General features: G+C 44.3%; 2 protein-coding genes across 3 annotated transcripts in view; one reads left to right on the top strand and one right to left on the bottom strand.

Annotated features, from left to right (window-relative positions):
- Window positions 1-110: 110 nt before the first annotated feature.
- rbm34 (RNA binding motif protein 34) lies at window positions 111-19069 on the bottom strand (the record flags this gene model as incomplete). Its single annotated transcript, XM_083636026.1, has 11 exons — window positions 18901-19069; window positions 18096-18270; window positions 16614-16741; window positions 12101-12311; window positions 9570-9629; window positions 7667-7710; window positions 4614-4697; window positions 2428-2491; window positions 1766-1808; window positions 1492-1610; window positions 111-524 (listed from the first exon to the last, which is right to left on the bottom strand). Exons 1-11 carry the CDS (start codon window positions 18924-18926, stop codon window positions 111-113), a joined length of 1368 nt encoding a protein of 455 aa, XP_083492152.1. The 5' UTR covers window positions 18927-19069.
- Window positions 19070-19324: 255 nt separating this feature from the next.
- Window positions 19325-20756, top strand: part of tbce (tubulin folding cofactor E) — a 63563-nt gene continuing 62131 nt past the window's right edge. Inside the window, exon 1 of one of the 2 annotated variants that reach the window (XM_083634697.1) lies at window positions 19325-19428. The gene's annotated coding sequence lies outside the window, so the exon portion shown is untranslated. The remainder of the gene's footprint in view (window positions 19429-20756) is intronic. The other variant, XM_083634698.1, reaches the window with a different exon arrangement.

A 20756-nucleotide genomic window follows, 5' to 3' on the forward strand; every position in this document is an offset into this window, starting at 1 on the left:
TTCAAGCAATTTCAATGACCCATGTCTATTTCCTCAGATTCACCAACTTCCAAGGACCCGTGGGAACCCTGAAACATGTATTGATATAAAAAGATCACAGACTTCATGTCTCAGATATGGACAGTCTTCTTGGGTTTCGGCTTCTTTTTCAGTCCTTTCTTTTTGTTTTTCTTGGTGGGATCCACCATCTCCCCTTTGAAGGAGGAGCTGTTTGTCGGCTTGGTCTGGTTCCTGCCCTGAAATCCCCCTCTGCCACCTCCCCTACCAGCCCCCCTACCACCTCCCCTACCAGCCCCCCTACCACCTCCCCTCCCGGGCCCCCTCTCCCACACTGGGCCCTTGGTCTCTCCTCTTCCTCCTCTGGGGCCCTTGGTCTCTCCTCTGGGTCCCTGGGGGCCCCTCGCTTTGTTCTTCACCTTCTCCTTCTTCACCTTCTCCTTCTTCACGGATCTCTTGACCCGCACCGTCCGGCCCTCCAGAGACGAGGCATCCAGCTTCAGAGCCAGCTGCACCGAGTCTGCACTCTGCACGCGCACACACACACACAACACACAGACACACAAGACACTTTGTAAAGGGGCCCAATATAGGATGAGACATTTTCTTCATCTATATTACGCTCGTGGTCCAAACCCGGCGATTCACGCAGACTTTCCAAAAATAAAGTTGGGGAAATGAATAAATGGGCTTTGTCAGTACCTGCCTGTGCCCATGTGCACTTTCAGAGTGATTCGCCAACCCGTTGAGGACATAAGCGGGTGGTGTAAAAATGGATGATGTAAAATGTTTATTATAATTATTATTATTACTCCATGTTATTGCATCTTATGTTTCAGGTACATACATTACATATTATGATTAGTAGTATGACTAAAGGACAGAGAGGTTGATATGCTGTACAATAAGCAGTGAAGTAAGGGGCAGGGCAGACTGTGCAATATATATATATATATATATATATATATATATAGTGCATTAGAGAGCTGCGCGGATGAGTTATGAAATTAATTGGCCCGAGCCTTCTGCGAGGCCCGAAGCTAATATTACGATATAATGACACATCTCTCCCTCTCTCTCTGTTCCTTAGCTGCTGCAGCGCGGCCATCCTGCTCCTGCAGCCTCTCTCTCTCTCTCTCTCTGGGAGCTGTCCGCTGTACACGGACGGACACAGCACCCACGGCTTGTTTTGTTGTTTTTTACATACTGACACAGCACGCTAAGCGAGTAATACAACGTTATTTAATTTAATTATTGAAACGGGCCCGGACCTACGGTACCCTCGGGCTTGCAGCTCTCTACTGTATGTATATGTATATATATATATATATATATATATATATATATATATACACACACACACACACATTAATCTAAATTAAATTATTTGGTAAATTTTCGAAATTGCGATATTCTGGAAATATCGCGATTTTGGGAAATATCGTGATATTTGATGTTACGGAAAATCGGCCCAAGCCTACTGGGTGGTCTCACCTCAAACAGAACGTAGCCGAATCCTTTCCCCAGGCCCGAGTTCTGATCCCGCACCAGCCGCACCGCCTCCACTCTGCCACACTGCTCAAAGTGCTGCCGCAGAGACAGCTCCTTCATCTCTGCACACACACACACGCGCGCACACACACACACACACACACACACACACACACACACACACACACACATCAGATGACTGTACAACTCACAGGCTCTTCATCATTTAGAACAATACTGATAACTGTGGGATCCAGACGCGGGAAAAACAACTCACCGAACGACAGATTTCCCACGAATATTGATCGCTTGTGATCGTGCTGCAAAACAAGAATACGCTCGGTTACTGCTGCTCTTCTCAACGTGGGGCTCCTTTATTTCATTTACAAGAAGTGAACAGTTAGAGAATGTAGAATAATTACTGATCATAGTTTATCTGTTATCTCTCTGCCTGCAATACAGACAGTCATGGATTTTTGGACAAAATCATATCTGACAATTAAAAAAATCTCATCAAATGGGGGTCTGGGTCTGTAGATCAGGGTTCTGCCAAGGTGCTTGATTAACAGATCCTGGTTTAACAGGTCATGGATTAACAGGTTATTATTGATTAACAGATCCTGGTTTAACAGGTCATAGATTAACAAGTTATGGATTAAGAGGTCATGGTTTAACAGGTTATTATTAACAGGTCATAGTTTAACACGTCATGGATTAACAGGTTATGGATTAAGAGGTCAGGGATTAACAGGTCCTGGTTTAACAGGTCATGGATTAACAGGTTATTATATTGATTAACAGATCCTGGTTTAACAGGTCATGGATTAACAGGTTATTATATTGATTAACAGATCCTGGTTTAACAGGTCATGGATTAACAGGTTATTATATTGATTAACAGGTCATGGATTAACAGGTTATGGATGGGTGAAGACTTACAGAGGAGTTTTCTGCCACTCGGTCCACTCTGATGTGGAAGTCTTTCTCAATCTCCATTCCATTCCTGCCAGAAGGGAGCAGCAAGATAGAGTGAGTGATCTGTACAAGCTTTTACATGACAACAGGTTCAGTGAGTTCCCCTACAGTAAAACAAGGCTGGGTGGAGGTGGAGCCTACAGTAAAACAGGGCTGGGTGGAGGTGGAGCCTACAGTAAAACAGGGCTGGGTGGAGGTGGAGCCTACATTAAAACAGGGCTGGGTGGAGGTGGACCCTACACTAAAACATGGCTGGGTGGAGGTGGACCCTACAGTAAAACATGGCTGGGTGGAGGTGGAGCCTACAGTAAAACAGGGCTGGGTGGAGGTGGAGCCTACAGTAAAACATGGCTGGGTGGAGGTGGAGCCTACAGTAAAACATGGCTGGGTGGAGGTGGAGCCTACAGTAAAACAGGGCTGGGTGGAGGTGGACCCTACACTAAAACATGGCTGGGTGGAGGTGGACCCTACAGTAAAACATGGCTGGGTGGAGGTGGAGCCTACAGTAAAACAGGGCTGGGTGGAGGTGGAGCCTACAGTAAAACATGGCTGGGTGGAGGTGGAGCCTACAGTAAAACATGGCTGGGTGGAGGTGGAGCCTACAGTAAAACAGGGCTGGGTGGAGGTGGACCCTACAGTATAACAGGGCTGGGTGGAGGTGGAGCCTACAGTAAAACATGGCTGGGTGGAGGTGGAGCCTACAGTGAAACATGGCTGGGTGGAGGTGGAGCCTACAGTAAAACATGGCTGGGTGGAGGTGGAGCCTACAGTAAAACATGGCTGGGTGGAGGTGGAGCCTACAGTAAAACATGGCTGGGTGGAGGTGGAGCCTACAGTAAAACATGGCTGGGTGGAGGTGGAGCCTACAGTAAAACAGGGCTGGGTGGAGGTGGAGCCTACAGTAAAACATGGCTGGGTGGAGGTGGAGCCTACAGTAAAACATGGCTGGGTGGAGGTGGAGCCTACAGTAAAACAGGGCTGGGTGGAGGTGGGCCCTACAGTATAACAGGGCTGGGTGGAGGTGGAGCCTACAGTAAAACAGGGCTGGGTGGAGGTGGAGCCTACAGTAAAACATGGCTGGGTGGAGGTGGAGCCTACAGTAAAACAGGGCTGGGTGGAGGTGGAGCCTACAGTAAAACATGGCTGGGTGGAGGTGGAGCCTACAGTAAAACATGGCTGGGTGGAGGTGGAGCCTACAGTAAAACATGGCTGGGTGGAGGTGGAGCCTACAGTAAAACATGGCTGGGTGGAGGTGGAGCCTACAGTAAAACATGGCTGGGTGGAGGTGGAGCCTACAGTAAAACATGGGTGGATGTGGAGTGGGAGTCAGTTTGGTTCAATGTGATGGGAGGGCCAGTCTCGCAGTAGCCAGCTGGAGATAAATATCTAGGTCTGGGGCACAACTCTCGAAAAGTGGTTAATTTAATTATTAATAGTTAATGACTTTATTAATTTACTTTATGTATTCTCTTTTGCTTACATCGTGCACCTTTTGGACTGTAAATTGCTATCGCTGCTCCTTTGCATACAAAGGAGTCAGTTGAGGTGGTTGGGGCATGTGGTAAAGACGCCACCTGGTCGCCTGCCTAGGGAGGTGTTCCAGGCACGTCCAGCTGGGAGGAGACCACGGGGCAGACAGAGGGCTAGGTGGAGAGATTAGATCTCCACGCTGGCCTGGGAACACCTCGGGATCCCCCAGTCAGAGCTGGCTGATGTGGCCGGGGAAAGGGAAGTTTGGGGTCCCCTGCTGGAACTGCTACCTCCACGACCTGATCCCGGGTAAGCGGTTCAAGATAGATGGATGGATGGTGATTTTATCTTTTATATTTTTTGTCTTCTGACTATTGATGTGACCGCTACGTCCTCATATGTAATCTGATTACCTACTGTGGCAATAAAAGTGATTGTGATTTTGAAGGAGCTAAGACCAAAGCAAAATGCTTGACAGACATATGAATTGACCAACCACAGACTTCCGTATTTGCGTGATGCAACTCGTGGGGTGGTACATTTTGAACGACGCACCAATGCACGCAGACAGCCAAGACAACCCAGCCAATCAGAGGCTTGACAAATGCTGACCATGTGATTCAGAGCCTCTGTAACGAGGGGTCTGACCACGTGGGACTATGGGAGGGAGGCGGACCTACCTCTCTAAAGCCTTGGCCACTCCCTCCTCATCTTTAAACACCACATAGGCATTGATGCTTTGCTTCTTAGGGTGAACTTTGCGCCTGTGGGGAAAACAAGAGGTTGAGATGTACATTAGAGTGCAATAAGTCTATAAGTATATAGTGCATTATGTCTATAATCTATCAATAAGTCACTGTTATATACAGTGCATTGTGTCTGTCATGTATCAACAGGGGTTGAATACTAATCAATACCAACGACTTAATGATTACTTGATCAGCTGCTGAGATTTCTGGCTTTCAAAACACTTCTGACCTGTTCTCTGGTCTGCAACAACAAAACCTCCCCACCCACCAGAGTCACTGGGCGGCAACGGCAATGGAACCCTATGGAGCCCAAGTGGCGCGAGGCTTGAGTGTCCGACTCTAGCCAGCTAACTCTGTTTACATTTTAAAAACTGTGACAGTTCACACAACTTTAACACGACATGCATATATTATACATCAAACTCTTGACCTACTTCTGCTCTCACTCAGAATGTCAAAATATAAGCAATGTGATGTATAGTTTTTGAGATATTAATGTTTATTTGGCACAACTCATACTAATAACTGCCCCGGGGTTCCGCATTTCTGGGTGGCAAGTGACGTCACGCTGATTCGTCCTATTGGAAATGAGCCTTCTTCGCTTGTTTCACAAGTCTGCTCGGATGACAGCTGCAGCTAACGTCACCTAATTGTCCCTCTCCTCACAAAAAGTGCTACAGGTAGAGCTTTTTCCACGCAAAAATGCAAACGTTATGTGTGAACAGCCCCACACACAGAAGATTACCCTTGCTCCGTCATAGTAATAGATATTTGAAATTAACTGCTTAACATAGCCAAACTTGGGTTAAGCGTGTTTCCACACGGACCCCCAAAGCCCCCCCCCCCCACACACACACACAGCGAGTACCCGATTACTCGTTCATAATAGACCCCTTATACAGCTGTCAACATTGGAGCTGCGCGCGCATCAAGGAGGTAAAAAGCCGGCATTGACAGACACAAAGAGCTGTGCAAAAGCCGCCGCTGTCAGGACTGCTCTGTGCCCATCTGCGACACACAGTTAGATTTTAGTTTTAAAATGCAGTTCTCAGCTTACTACAACAGCTTATCGCCTAGTGATAAGCAATGTTATGCATCGAAATGAACGTTGGTTAATGGGATATGTCTTACAGACCCATACGCACTGGCGCTGTGTCAATGGATAAAAGACAAGTAATGGCCAAGCCTAGAGTGGCCAGCAATACATAGCGTAGGTAGTTATTCTGTAACTTGCAAAGATATATTGTTATGTTGTTAATGCACACAACTCAATACTGACATTATGTAACGTTACTTGTTAACTAACCGAGCGATGCAATGTGGCTGTTAGCAGCGTACAGGTACAGGCAGCTTACCTGATATGAAATGAGCACTGCAAAGTCGGCATTTTTAACGATGTCCTCGTTCCAATCAGTTCAACTCAATAATTACATTATTTAACGTTAGTTGGTTGTTAACTAACCGAGCGATGTGGCTGTTAGCAGCCTACAGCTACAGCTTACCTGCTATGAAATGAGCGAGCACTGCAAAGCCAGGCATTTTTAATGATTTCCTCTTTCGGCTTGCAACCAAAGACACCTACGGTTAGCATTAAAATGAGTATGAGTTGACGGGATTCGGTAAAACTTTGATCCTTGCTTTGTTGATAGTGTAACAGACTGTTCAGTGTTGTGTTGTGTTCTATTGCGTGTGTATGCGAGGCTGTGTATGTTCCCTTGAGTTGCCGTAGAACAGGATATGTGGGGAGAAGCTTGTTATAACGTTACAGCCTGGCTCTATCGTTTATTATTTTATTAACCAAGTGTGAATAGGCGAACCCGAATACTCGGCTACAATTATTAGCTTTCCGATTCTGGCATCGCACTGCACAACACGATGTCTAGTTTTCCAGCCGCAGATCAGCTACCAGGGCTGCGCGGACTCTGTCTTTCTGCCTCCAGCCAGCTGCGCGTCAGTGTGACGTAGTCGTATAAGGGGTCTATAGAAGGAGAGTACTCGAGTATTTAAATTGGTTAGGATGCCCATCCCTACTTAAAATGTTATTTTAGTTTTTCTACATCAAAAAACTTCACAAAATACTTTGGCCTTTATAGATCGTTTTGCCTCAGAATTCACATTAAATGCTTTGACATGATCTGTCAAATAAATCAGACATGTAAATGTATTAAATATGTAATTAGTAGTAAACAAAATCCATATAGTAGACTGGCCCCTTTGGCATTTTATGTTTAAAGGTATCCAAAGGAGTTTTCCTTGTAAACAACTAATTTGTATAGAAATTATTACAGACGATATTTATATACATTTTTATACATTTTCCATTACCGGCCGATATAAATTGTGCATCCCTATAGAGCCAAAGTGACCGCCTACTTCCTGCTTCAGCACACGCACCAGCATCGGGAAAAAAGTATGAGCGGTGGTGAACGGCAAAAGACAAAAAAAAAGAGTATCCAGTTCGAATTGTGCCATGAAGTACACATGTTGATTTTTCCTCAATTTAAAAGATAACTTTGTCGTTAAACTGAAATGTAACGTTTAGTTTTGGATGAAGCCGCTCAATTAACTACGTACAGTATCTCGTCTCACACCAACACGGCCTGGCGGGAGAGAAAGTTATGACGTCACCTGCGACTGGTTGTGTGTCGTCTTTCTGATTTATAACTTATAGTGCAACAGTTTGACCACAAACTGTGACTTTCTTGACTTGCAAAGATATTTTTTAAATGGACAAACCATTTGGCTCTCTATAGTCTTGTCTGTATCTTTCCAGATCCAGTCCTCATCATCATCTGATCTAATGGATCAGATCCAGTCCTCGTCATCATCTGATCTAATGGATCAGATCCAGTCCTCATCATCATCTGATCTAATGGATCAGATCCAGTCCTCATCATCATCTGATCTAATGGATCAGATCCAGTCCTCATCATCATCTGATCTAATGCGATGAGACAGAGTTAAGGATGCAGACAGAAACTCACTGAATTGCTGCTAGCTTGCGGGAGATGGAAGGATCCTCTCTGACCTGCAGGGGGAGACGGTGTGTTACACACAGCATGTAGAGACGGTGTGTTATACACACAGCATGTAGAGACGGTGTGTTACACACAGCATGTAGAGACGGTGTGTTACACACAGCATGTAGAGACGGTGTGTTACACACAGCATGTAGAGACGGTGTGTTACACACAGCATGTAGAGACGGTGTGTTACACACAGCATGTAGAGACGGTGTGTTATACACACAGCATGTAGAGACGGTGTGTTACACACAGCATGTAGAGACGGTGTGTTATACACACAGCATGTAGAGACGGTGTGTTACACACAGCATGTAGAGACGGTGTGTTACACACAGCATGTAGAGACGGTGTGTTATACACACAGCATGTAGAGACGGTGTGTTACACACAGCATGTAGAGACGGTGTGTTATACACACAGCATGTAGAGACGGTGTGTTACACACAGCATGTAGAGACGGTGTGTTACACACAGCATGTAGAGACGGTGTGTTACACACAGCATGTAGAGACGGTGTGTTACACACAGCATGTAGAGACGGTGTGTTACACACAGCATGTAGAGACGGTGTGTTACACACAGCATGTAGAGACGGTGTGTTACACACAGCATGTAGAGACGGTGTGTTACACACAGCATGTAGAGACGGTGTGTTATACACACAGCATGTAGAGACGGTGTGTTACACACAGCATGTAGAGACGGTGTGTTATACACACAGCATGTAGAGACGGTGTGTTACACACAGCATGTAGAGACGGTGTGTTACACACAGCATGTAGAGACGGTGTGTTACACACAGCATGTAGAGACGGTGTGTTACACACAGCATGTAGAGACGGTGTGTTATACACAGCATGTAGAGACGGTGTGTTACACACAGCATGTAGAGACGGTGTGTTACACACAGCATGTAGAGACGGTGTGTTATACACACAGCATGTAGAGATGGTGTGTTACACACAGCATGTAGAGACGATGTGTTACACACAGCATGTAGAGACGATGTGTTACACACAGCATGTAGAGACGGTGTGTTACACACAGCATGTAGAGACGGTGTGTTACACACAGCATGTAGAGACGGTGTGTTACACACAGCATGTAGAGACGGTGTGTTACACACAGCATGTAGAGACGGTGTGTTACACACAGCATGTAGAGACGATGTGTTACACACAGCATGTAGAGACGGTGTGTTACACACAGCATGTAGAGACGGTGTGTTACACACAGCATGTAGAGACGGTGTGTTACACACAGCATGTAGAGACGGTGTGTTACACACAGCATGTAGAGACGATCACATGAGCTGCTGAGGAAATGTCACCTATAAAAGGAAAGTGCCCCAGCAAGCTGACAGACAGTCAAGTCCAGGCTGTCATTTTACATCACACACAAGTTCAATGTCAACCCGAAGCTACATTTTTCACAAAATGTGGACCCCACATGCCGAGCAGCACCCTATTATAGTAGTAAATGCCATTTATTATAGTAGTAAGCTTGTAATTGTAGGTGTTGCTCGAGTGACATCACTGATTATTACATCACCGATGATGATGACATGCTCGGGTCACATCAGTGATGACATCAATTCTGGCTTTAATCTCAGAGTTCTGACTTTATACTCTTCTGGGATTAAAGTCAGAATTCTGACTGTAATCTCAGAATTCTGGGCATTAAAATCAGGATGCTAACTTTTTTTCTCATAATTCTGACTGTAATCTCATAATTCTGGACATTAAACTCAGAGTTGTGACTTTTCTCAGAATTCTTGATTTTAATCTCAGAATTCTGACTTTAGTGTTTGTTTATGTGTATAAGGAATGTGTTTGTAGTGTGTAGTGTGAATGTGTTTTACCACAGAGCGAAAGCGGATGGAGTCGATGTTCCCTTTGTCCCTGAAGAGGCTCCGCAGAGTCTGAGGACAGAAGAACATGAGGTGAGCTCTCTCTGCCTGAATCTGATCATATAGAGCAGTGATTATTATCAACATGTTTCATATCAAAGACCCCTAATTTAGTCCAGATTAGAGCCACATGCCCTCATTTGATGAGATGTTGTCTCTCAGACCGAAATCTGATAATATTTTGATTATTGTTACAGATTATTTTGTCCAGAATTCCACCACTCTGTGACTGAGATAACCGTGAAAACATGACCAAAATAGTAATTTTTCTACATTCTCTAATTGCATTAATTTCTTATAAATGAAGTAATGGGAAAAATCTAGGGGCGCTCTGGAACTCCCAGTGGTCGCCGCTCCCGACGTTGAGAACCGCTGACACAGAATATTGGGCCTAGTAGAAACAAAGCTTTAAAGGGGCTAGATCAGCCATTCCAACCTGTGGGCCACAAAGGTATTGCAAGTGAGCCACCAAATCATTTGCAAAACATTACAATCTATTAAACAAACTGAATTAATAATAATAATTATTATTATTATGAGAATGCATTTCTCCATTGTTGAATGATACTGCTATTTCATTCGTAATCAATTATTCATTTATTAGCCTATTGCATGCAGACAGACCCTCACTTTTAGTTTCTCGTTACTGTGTGGTGCTGATGGACAACAGTGGCCAACGACTCCCCCAAGGCCAGGAAAAAAACTTTTATTTTTTTATTTTTTTTCCTGCTCTCCCCAAAATTTCAATAACCTTTTATGGCAAATCAACAATACTGGTGTTGACAGTAATAGAAGATGCCAAATCATTCAAAACAATAAGCATTTTGCTTTTAGGAGCATCGTGCCAGCATGCGGCACTGTTACAAAAAGTGTCAACGTGTGTCGTGGCCTGGGAAACGCACATCCCATAATTAGGGGTGTCACGGTACACAAAAGTCACGGTTCGGTACGTACCTCGGTTTTGGGGTCACGGTTCGGTACGAATACGGCACGGTACGAAAACAGGGAAAAAAAGCAACAAATCCCAAATTCTGTTTTTTTCCCTTTGAATATGTCTGAATTCTGCTTTTTACGCTATTTATACCATCAGAAATAGTGTCTAATATGTGGGAATGAATAAATGTCCACTATTTAATAAGATCTAGGCAATCCACACAAAAAGGTTTTACTCTAGAGCAGTGATTTTCAAAGTGTGGGGTGCGCCTCCCTCTCAGATGTCTGTATTCCAGCTGTTTGACAGGGCAAAGGCATTTCCCCCCACTTTAAATCTTTATTGTACACAAGTTTGTAAACAGAGCGCATGTGTGGAGTAGCCTAATACTCCCACCAACCCCTCCCCCTGTTGTATTTGTTTTATGTAGCATTTGCGTTTGATGTAAGCACTAATTTGGAATCCTATCTAAAAGCGGCCACTAGGCGGCAGTATTTCTTTAGTCAACGTCAAAATACCTACATGTTAAGTAGAAGAAGAATAAAAAGGCAGAAGAAGAAAAACTTCTAAACCCTGTTGAAAGATACCCCCACTGTCTGACAGACAACGGGGTGGGTTTCACTTTCCCAGTAAGTACGGGAAAGAACCCTGTCAGCGCCTTAACGTTATTGGATGTGAGTTTTGTTTAGCATAATATGATTACGTTCGGTCATCTAATGGATTATTGGAACATGACAAGGAGTCATCCCCTCTTCCTTGCTTGTCTGCATCCGCAGATGTCTGGTTGAGTCTGCTTGACCGCATCACTCATCCCACGCGATGTAAGTTGCTTGTTTACAAGTTAACAGCTTTGTCAGTGTTATGTAACGTTTAGCCGCAACGCGCAACTATAAAGGACTTTGTCGCGGCTACGTAGCGTTACATTGGCAAGCTTACCTCGTTGGCTTGATGTTGACAGAATTTGCAAAACAGCTTATCGCCACAAAACGTCCCATTCTGTGAACGCGGATTTCTATGGCCCTTGTGTTGTTTTGGTGTGTCTTCTTCTGTGGCGTTTAATTCAATTCAATTCAATGCCGTTCAAACAGCGTTTAGGTGCTTCTGGATTTGACGTATTCGTCGTGTCGTTTCACGTATCGTGAAACGAGGTACCGTGAGGGTCGTACCGTAAATTCACGGGACGAATACATGTACCGTGACACCCCTACCCATAATACAACTGTTCGCATCGCATCCTATAATAGTATGATGATACTTGCGATGCCATTGTGAACATAGATGCGAACAGGTTAGCTAAAAGTTTAGCGTCGCCAGCGAGGGTCCCCACCGTTGCGGTCGAGGTACGTTTCGAAATCCCTCCAGGCCTGAACAATTTTCTAGGGGAAACACTGGACAGCTCCTTTTATCATTAACATAAACAAAAATAAACTGAGAGCGCGTTATTTGGCCTCCGTACCGTTTACGGTTGGATGTGGCCCACGAGTGAGAAAAGGTTGGGAGATTGGGTGTGTCTCTGTACCTTCTTGGTTAGATTGGGTGTGTCTCTCTGTACCTTCTTGGTGCAGCTGACCGGCAGGTTGCCGACAAACACCGTCCTCTTCCTCTTCACTGCCTCTTCCTCGGCCTGGGCTTTGGTCTCTTTCAGCCTCTTTATCCTCCTCTCTGCCCCTGTCAGAGCGCCCCCCTCCTCTGCCTTCCTCTTCACCGGCCGGGGCGGCTTCTTCCCGCACTCTTCCTCGTCTGCGTTCTGCAAGCCGCTCTCCCTGGACAGACAGACAGACAGAGACAGACAGACGGACAGAGACAGACAGACAGAGACAGACAGACAGACAGACAGAGACAGACAGAGACAGACAGACAGAGACAGACAGACAGACAGACAGACAAATAGACAGGCAGACAGTTACGTTCGGTCATCATAATGGATTGAACATGAAAAGGAGTCATCCCCTCTTCCTCACCGCATCTTGCTTGTCATCCCACGCGATGTAAGTTGCTTGTTTACAAGTTAACACTAACAGCTTTGTCAGTGTTATCATGTAACGTTTAGCCGCATCGCGCAACTATAAAGGACTTTGTCGCGACTACGTAACGTTACATTAGCAAGCTCTGCACTTTTTTGACGACGGTAAAGGGAGAGCAGCTGGACGTTTCAATATTGTTGTGGTTTTGTGAAGTAGCATGGAAGCTACGGCTTGTAAACACGCTGGAGCGACCCCCGGTAATGTTTCCTCTCCAAAAAACGTTCCATTCAGTGAACGCGGATTTCTATGGCCCTTGTGTTGTTTTGGTGTGTCTTCTTCTGTGGCGTTTAATTCAATTCAATTTAATGGCGTTCAAACAGCGTTTAGGTGCTTTACCCCCACCTTCTGGATTTGACGTATTCGTCGGGTCGCTTCACGCACCGAACCGTGACGCCCATATCATGAATTCACGGGACAAATACAAAATATACTACCCGACTGTGCACCCAGCAAATTCACGTCTTACTAGTTATACGACGGTATTGTCTTGAACCCACAACACAAATAACCAAAAAACTGACATGACCATACTAACCATATGGAAGCTTTTTCGTATTTTTAGTTTTAGTTCAGAATAAAAGCGCCAATGTATTACTGCATGACTCACTACGGGTTCAAATTGACTTTTCGAAGCCACAACATTACGTTAATTTAAAACAGGTTTCTATGCAAATGTGTTCTTTATTTCCTCTTTGGTACTTACGGTATTTCGGATCACACACACAAAACGGTTGCAATGGTATGCTTTTATTTTGAAATTCTTAAATGGGAAGTTTCGGTTTTATTCTCTCTGACTTAACCGTGAGCAACCGTGTGGCTTGTGTGGCTTGGTATCAGAAATATCTATTGTATGAAGACTAGCTATTTGACTGCTTTTGGCTCATTGCCTCCTAGTTTTTCATTGGATATTGAGGGGATTCCACATGCACGTGTGAGTTGAGTTGAGTTGGGTCGGGTCGTTGCACCAGTTTACACTACAAGAGAAATTGTAAAACATGTCGTTGTGGCTCCGACTGGCGTCAGGAGGCAGTTTATACTTGACAATTAGAAATCTGTACCCATAATACACTAACAGATGTTGCTGCTAATTGGCACAACTGCCCACAACAACTGCAGACTACAGTCAACAAAGACAGACTGAGCCCAACTGGAAATCCTATGTAAAATCTGAGGGAAACTCTTGTAGTGTATTTTAGGTATTAGCTGCATCATTGCTGAGATATCAACAACCAGAGATGAGGGATTTTAAAGCTGGTGCAAGCGGGCTTAGCTAACACAGGGTTCTTGCACCATTTTTACAGTCAAATGTAATGCTTTTTTAAGACCTCAACAAATAGAATTTAAGACCCCAAAAATGACGAATCTCGAAACAATTTCTATTAGAGAAAATGGACAACTTAATGACAGCTGCTCCAGACCGCCACAAATGTAGTGATTGAAATTGTGTCTAGGCTGATATAGCCTACTTGGTACTTCCCAATCTGTAACACAAATAATACAAGTGTGCAGAATAAACAGGGCGGGAGGCAGAGGGCTGCAACTAACAATTATTTTGATAGTCGATTAATCTGTCGATTGTTTCTTCGATGAATCGGATAAAAATAAATGTGTGGATTTTACTTCAACAATTTTATTCCCAAATTGACAATATTAGTGCACAAAAGTGCAATAGGCTACCTTTACCAACAGTCCACGGACTATATGAAGGTGGATTGTTTCTGCAGTAACACTTTCTCCTTCTCGCTCTCTCCACAAAGCATGTGTCTAATCTGGTTTACTTAATTAAAGATTTGAGCGTACCCTGCTCAGCTGTAGAGCTGTTCGTCCACGGCTACTGTTACGTTTACGTTTGTCCTCATTACCGTGGTGCGTCCGTGTCATGCAAGGTCTGTTTTAACCATAGTTTGCAGCTAACACACGTGTTACTTTTACAGAATGTAAACTGCTCCCATAGTTTAGATAGAGTTTAGTTGGACAGTTTTCGGCGTCTCCGCCATGTTGGGCTCCCGGGCTCGTCTCCACGGAGACGACACGTGCGTGGTGTCACGTTACCGTAAAACCTCTATTAAGACGGATTCTCTCTCATTGTCTAATACAACAAATAAACGCTATTCAGACGTTTTACGGTACACCACTGAGCAACTTTTCATCAGTCTTAAAAACAGCATCTGCAAATGTAATGCCTACAGCCTATTTGCGGCAAATGTAAGACAATTTAAGACCTTAATTTCCATGATTTGGATTTAAGACATTTTAAGACTTTTTAACTCATTGAGTGCCAATGACGACTTTAGTCGTCAATTGCTTTAGTAACGTTGAGTGCCAAAGACGACTAAAGTCGTCAATTGCGTTTTTTGACGGTGGGACGTGTATCAAAGCCAGATCCATCTCCAGTGAAAGTTTGGTGGCTGTTGAATGTGTAAAAGCTATTTTAGGGACCCATTAGGTGGCGACAGTGCTCTCCAGATTAGAGAAAGGCCAGGAGAAAAGAGAGAAGAAGTCATGAGGAAACGGAAATCGCATCGATATGCATGAAGCATAACGTTAGCTGTGCCTGTGAACAGCAGTCAATCTGCTGACACCACGAGCTCCTCCGTCACGGCTGCGATAGCCCCTCCATATGATTTAGTTGCCGACACCAGCCTCTTTCTGAAAAGTTACATTATTCTCAGCTGGGAGCCGGGACAGGCTGTGAAAAAGCGGGGGGATGCAGCGCACTTTTCAGTGCAGACGGAGCAAAAGCAGAGCGAGAGCAAACGCAGCGACACTCAGAGTCGCGCAGAGACACTCCCACGAAGGAGGAGGAGGAGAGGGGTGGGGCAGCGTACAACACACAACACCCACACAGCAGGCTCGATTGACAGAGACAGGCAAACAAGCTATCTGATGCCCACCAGCAGTAAATCAAGACCAGCAAGAAGGTGTAGGGTCTGCGCACGCAGGGGCCAGCGCTGCTGGTTGCAGCTAAAAAATATTATTTTGCCAAACAAAATTCCTTTGTTTTCACTGTTTTATTGAAGTAAATTATTTTTGAGGTGTCACATCAGAAAATATTACCTTCAGAGTCAGTCATGTGCTTGAAATGCTATATTTCACAAAAGGCTCAATATCTCAGCTTCTAGATGGAAACGCCAATTTTTTCTGTTTTTGACCTATCTTCTCCGGCTGATAACTAAAGAACGGAAAATGATATCAATAAACTTTTTTTTGCTGCTGATACAATAGAGTCTCATCGTTCTTTCTGCGTGTTCGGTGTTTACATAGTAATATCACACAATATTCTGTGGGCCTCGAGAAATCACTGAAAACGCTCTGAAACTCTGGCACTGGGAGCGTCCGTTCTCCAAAAGTGGCTGGCACTCAATGAGTTAAATGACATGCAGGAACCCTGTAACATAGTGCAGTAATCCTGTGATGCGGCCACATGTGTGTTTGTAGAGTATTTTCCAACCAACGGCTTCGAATGAGGCTCAGCCAATCACAATCAAGGTCCTGGAACTATCCGTTGTAGTCTGTGGAACGGGCTAGCCTGCCCCCGGTAAGTCACCAAATACACATTCTAACAGCGCCTAAGTGCTCCTCTGTACTCTTATGTACATGCTGTGACTCGTGCATTCACCACATTATGAAATACATAATGTAAAATGATGAGACATTGTAATTTTAAAAGCAAAATACATAGTGTGAACTTCCGGTTTTGTCCCTCGTCTGGAACTCAATGGGATTTTTGTCGTTTTTTGGCAATCATGATTTTTGGGGATTGCATTGAAAACTTCACAAATCATAAAAGAGGTGTTCATTTATGAGGATTATCTTGCTGAACACAAAGATCTCCGTTTTTTTTGTATTCCGTTTATTGCTTTTTCATTTTTCAAGTGAAAGGTCTGTTTCATAATTTTTTCTTAACCACAGACCTTATTTCCGGGATCTAACCAAAATCCCCAAACAAAAATGCCATTGACTTCCAGATGAGGGAACCAGTCGATGCTAACTTCCGAGTTTTAGTACTCATCCCTCAGTCGTTCCTCAGCAGATGGATACCTGTTCTCCAGCTTCTGGTCGGCTGCCGTCTTCTCCGTCTGTGGCTTCTTCTGCTTCTGCACCGTGTGACCTTTGACCTCTGGAGTCTCCCTCTGCTCCTCTGCCGCCTCTGTGCTCTTCTGAACCGGCTGCCACGGAAACAAGCCCACAACCACACAGATCACACGTTACACGGCATTCAACACGGTGGAAGCAGGCAGTACTGTGCAGGAGAAGTGAACCGGTGATGGAGTGAGTTAGGCTGCTTGTCCACTTTGCTTCTTTCGCTGGTCCCGCAGAACCAAATGAAATGTGAGTTCAGGTGACCGGCTGGTTTACCAGGCTACTGGAGTGCTTTCAAAAGCTGGGAAATGTTAAACGTTTTCAGAAAAGCGCCGGGTGACGTGAACCGCTTTTTCCAGCGATGGAGAAATAGGACGTTGTAGGATAATCATTGCGTGACTGTAACAACGGTCATAAAGGCCGTATGGTAATATGTGGGGCTGGGCAATATAATCGATACGGCAATATATCGCGATATTTTATTTCCCGATACTGTATCGTCCAAGTATCGCGATATTATTATTATTATTATTTTTTTTGCAGGCCATGCCATTCCGGGCCTCTGCATCTGGTGATTCCCACCCCTAATCGATACTGTATCGATATTTCCCATATCGATGCGTTCAGTAACACTCAACACTCAGTAGTTTTGACTAAATTTGTCCACTAACTTATCAGTATAAAGTGATGTACATATTATTACACTACCTGGGTGGTACACAGTGTGTTGTATCTTTAGCTCTATTATTTAATTTTAAGTAAATTCTGTAGAATATCGCAATATATCGCAATATGTATCACATCGCAATATACAATCGTATCGTGAACCAAGTATCGTGATACGTATCGTGAGATCCTTGCCAATACCCAGCCCTAGTAATATGTAATGTAATGTAATGTAATATCTGCCATCTGTAAGCCTTCCATGTTTCTACAACAGGGGTTTTCAAAGTGGGAGGGGGGCCTCCCCAGGGGGGCTCCAAGCAGTTTCAGGGGAGGCTCAGTGAATGGAAGTGAAAATTACTTAAGATCACAGAATATCCTAAATGTCTGTGTGATTTGATTAAAAAGATAGTTCAGAGATACAGTAGTTTGGGGGAATTTGACAGTTTTTCCCACTTTCCCAGAGTCATAAATGCCTTCAGACCACTCTTTAGACAGACCTTTTTACAGCTATATCAGGGATCGAATAAGATAATCATGATCCCATAGGCATCCAAGCTTTGTCTGGGGGGGGGGGTCTCAGACTTTGAAAACCCCTGTTCTACAACACTGTATTGTTAGTACCGCTAACGTTACGTTAACCAGGTGGTTTAGTGCGGCTGGTAAGCTAGCAGCAGGTGTTATCGTCTGCTTCTCGTCACAAAAAGCGCTCCAGGCAACGCCTTGTCCACCCCAAAAAGACGCTGTTAACCGCTATGTGTGGACATGCAGCCTTACCTTGGGTGCAGGCTGGAACAGTGAAGTGGGCTGCGGCGCAGCGCTGAATAAAGCGCACAGAGATCCAGATCCAGAAGCAGCAGAGTCGTTCTGGAACAAACTCCCTGCTACCTGACCCACAACGTAGCCTGCTGCTGCCTGGGGGCTGCTGGGGGAGGCGGTGGCCTCCTCTTCACTGGGAGGAGACAGGGGGGAAACGATGTGTGGTGGTTAGAGCTGCAACGACTTATTGATTCGCTGTCAACTTTTAAATTAATCGCCAACTATTTTGATAATCGGTTAGAGTAAAAAAAGAAAGAAAAGGAAAAAAGTCAAACTTCTCCGATTCCAGCTTGTTAAGGTGAATAGTTTCTGGTTTCTTTACTCCTCTGTGACAGTAAACTGAATAAATATATTTGAGTTGTGGACAAAACAACACCTTTGATGATGTCAAAGGGGCTTCGGGGAAACACTGATTGATATGTCTCACCATTTTCTGGCATTTTATAGAGCAAACAACTTAGTTAATCGATCGACGGACCTGATTACATCATGTAATCTGTTTACTGTAATCAGGATACAAAAAGGGTAACTGTAATCCCTACATTTACAGAAAAACAGATTTAATCAAGATGAGTTACATTCAGTCAACATTTACTAACAAGGATTAGGCTACAATTTAAAATACATACATGTATTGTATGTTCTATTGTACATCGTGTATTTATCCAAGTGGCTGTGCACTGTATAAACATTGAGAAGAAAGTGAACAACCACCTGGCACAAGACAGTAGCGCTTGTTAGCGTGTTAAAGTGGTAAACAAACCTCGTTTGCTGTTGTTTCTTCTTCATCGTCACTTCGACTGTAACCGTTATTTAATCACTCACTCCAAACACAGACTCCGGGTGGTTTCAATATCGCAAAGTTTGAATTTAGGAGCGAGTTTGCAGTTTGAACATGGAGGATCCAACATTACGATATTAGTTGCTCACGTTTTCCTCCATGCACACGGTGGTCCTACAGCGAATTATTCCCTACAGGGAACACAGCCACAGCAGTAAAAGGTTCCCTATGGTTTACCCACTAACAACCTGTAAATTAGCCAAACTCAATAACATGACATATGATGTGAAATGTAATGTGTATTTAATATGTATGTTTAATGTCATTTCCTCACCCTTTTAGCTAGAATTTTGTGGGAGTGGGTGTGCGACATTTGTGCAACATTGAAATATGTCTCTTCCGGTGAACCAGAGGGATGACAAGTGGTTTGTTTTGGGAGCTAGCTAGTTTGGAAATAGAGTAAAGTTGTGTGCTAGGCGCGAGCCAAAGTTACACCACAAATCACCACAGGTAACGTTGATTTCTTTAATCGCCATTGATCGTCTCATAACGTTTAGTACGTCACGCGTTTTTTCAGGTTTTGGGATGGTTTTCTGGTGGGAGGAGGAGGAACGCCTCATAACGTAATGTTAGCTTCAAACTGACTTCTACTCTGCAGTCCAAATTGATTCGCCACATTCATGTTAGGGGAGACCATGGATCACATGTTGTCTCAGTCTCTGTTTTGGTGGTAGATCTCTCACAGTTTGACACAGTCCGCTACAAATAGCAAGCACTTTAGTCTACATTAACTGATACAATGAGTGGCGTTGTTACAATACCGGTGTCATGCCGAATTTTGCACCCCCACCATATTTTAGGGCTGTTTTAACTTAAAAACAGGAATGCAAATCTCGGCAGGTACAAACCGCCGAGATTTGCACCCCCTCTCCATAAAGCCAGGAGAGATCCCCAGGTCTCGAGGTCCTCTGTACCCGGATTTGAAGCACCAAAGTCGGCTTCCATGAGCCAGAAGAGAGCCCCCAAGCATGGAAGTCACCTCCACGCGGATCTAATGCATCAAAGTCGGTCTCCATGAGACTGGACAGACCCCCTGGCTTGGAGATCACGTCTACCCAGACAATTATATCGTTTTTAAACAGTTAAGTTTCCGTATAAATCATTACAATATGCTCCCGGAAGGTGGGGATGCAATTCTCGGCGGGGGTGCAAAACATGACACCTGTCGAGTGAGTTGTAACACTAGCAGTCTAGATGGGGTAAATTGTGTTCACTAGTCTAGCTGGAGTAAGTTGTAACACTAGTCGGTAGATTGTAGCACTCATCTAGCTGGGGTAAATTCAAGTTGTAAGTAACACTAGTCTAGCTGGGGTAAGTAGACCAGTAGCTACTGTACTCCGTCTGTATATAGTATATGTTTGTGCAGTAGGCTACTAGGGTCACATAGCCTAGCTTCCATAAGGCAATAGGGGGGAACGGCTGTTCAAAACGCTCTCCTAGTAGGAGTATAGGGTCACTTTGGGGCTATATATCCCCACCCCATTATTTCAAGCTGTTGTAGAATGGTGGTTTGAGATTGGAAAGGCATCAATGGAATGCATTACATTCTAGATGAAAGACTACTGTGTTTATTACATGCTTTCTTAACTTCAATAATATCAGTGCTAATCAAACTGTATGAACAGAGATCTTTAATATTATATGGAGATCCCACTCCAGGCTCCGCCAATTGTAAGAAATGGAACTCTTCCGGTCTCCTAAATGGGCGTGGTTATCAGCTTGTGTTCGGCTTAGGGATGTTCATTTTGAAAAATGTCCATAATTGAAAATCGGGAAAA

This window comes from Poromitra crassiceps (genome assembly GCF_964638095.1).
Source record: "Poromitra crassiceps genome assembly, chromosome: 4".
In the NCBI taxonomy this organism is placed as follows: Eukaryota; Metazoa; Chordata; class Actinopteri; order Beryciformes; family Melamphaidae; genus Poromitra; species Poromitra crassiceps.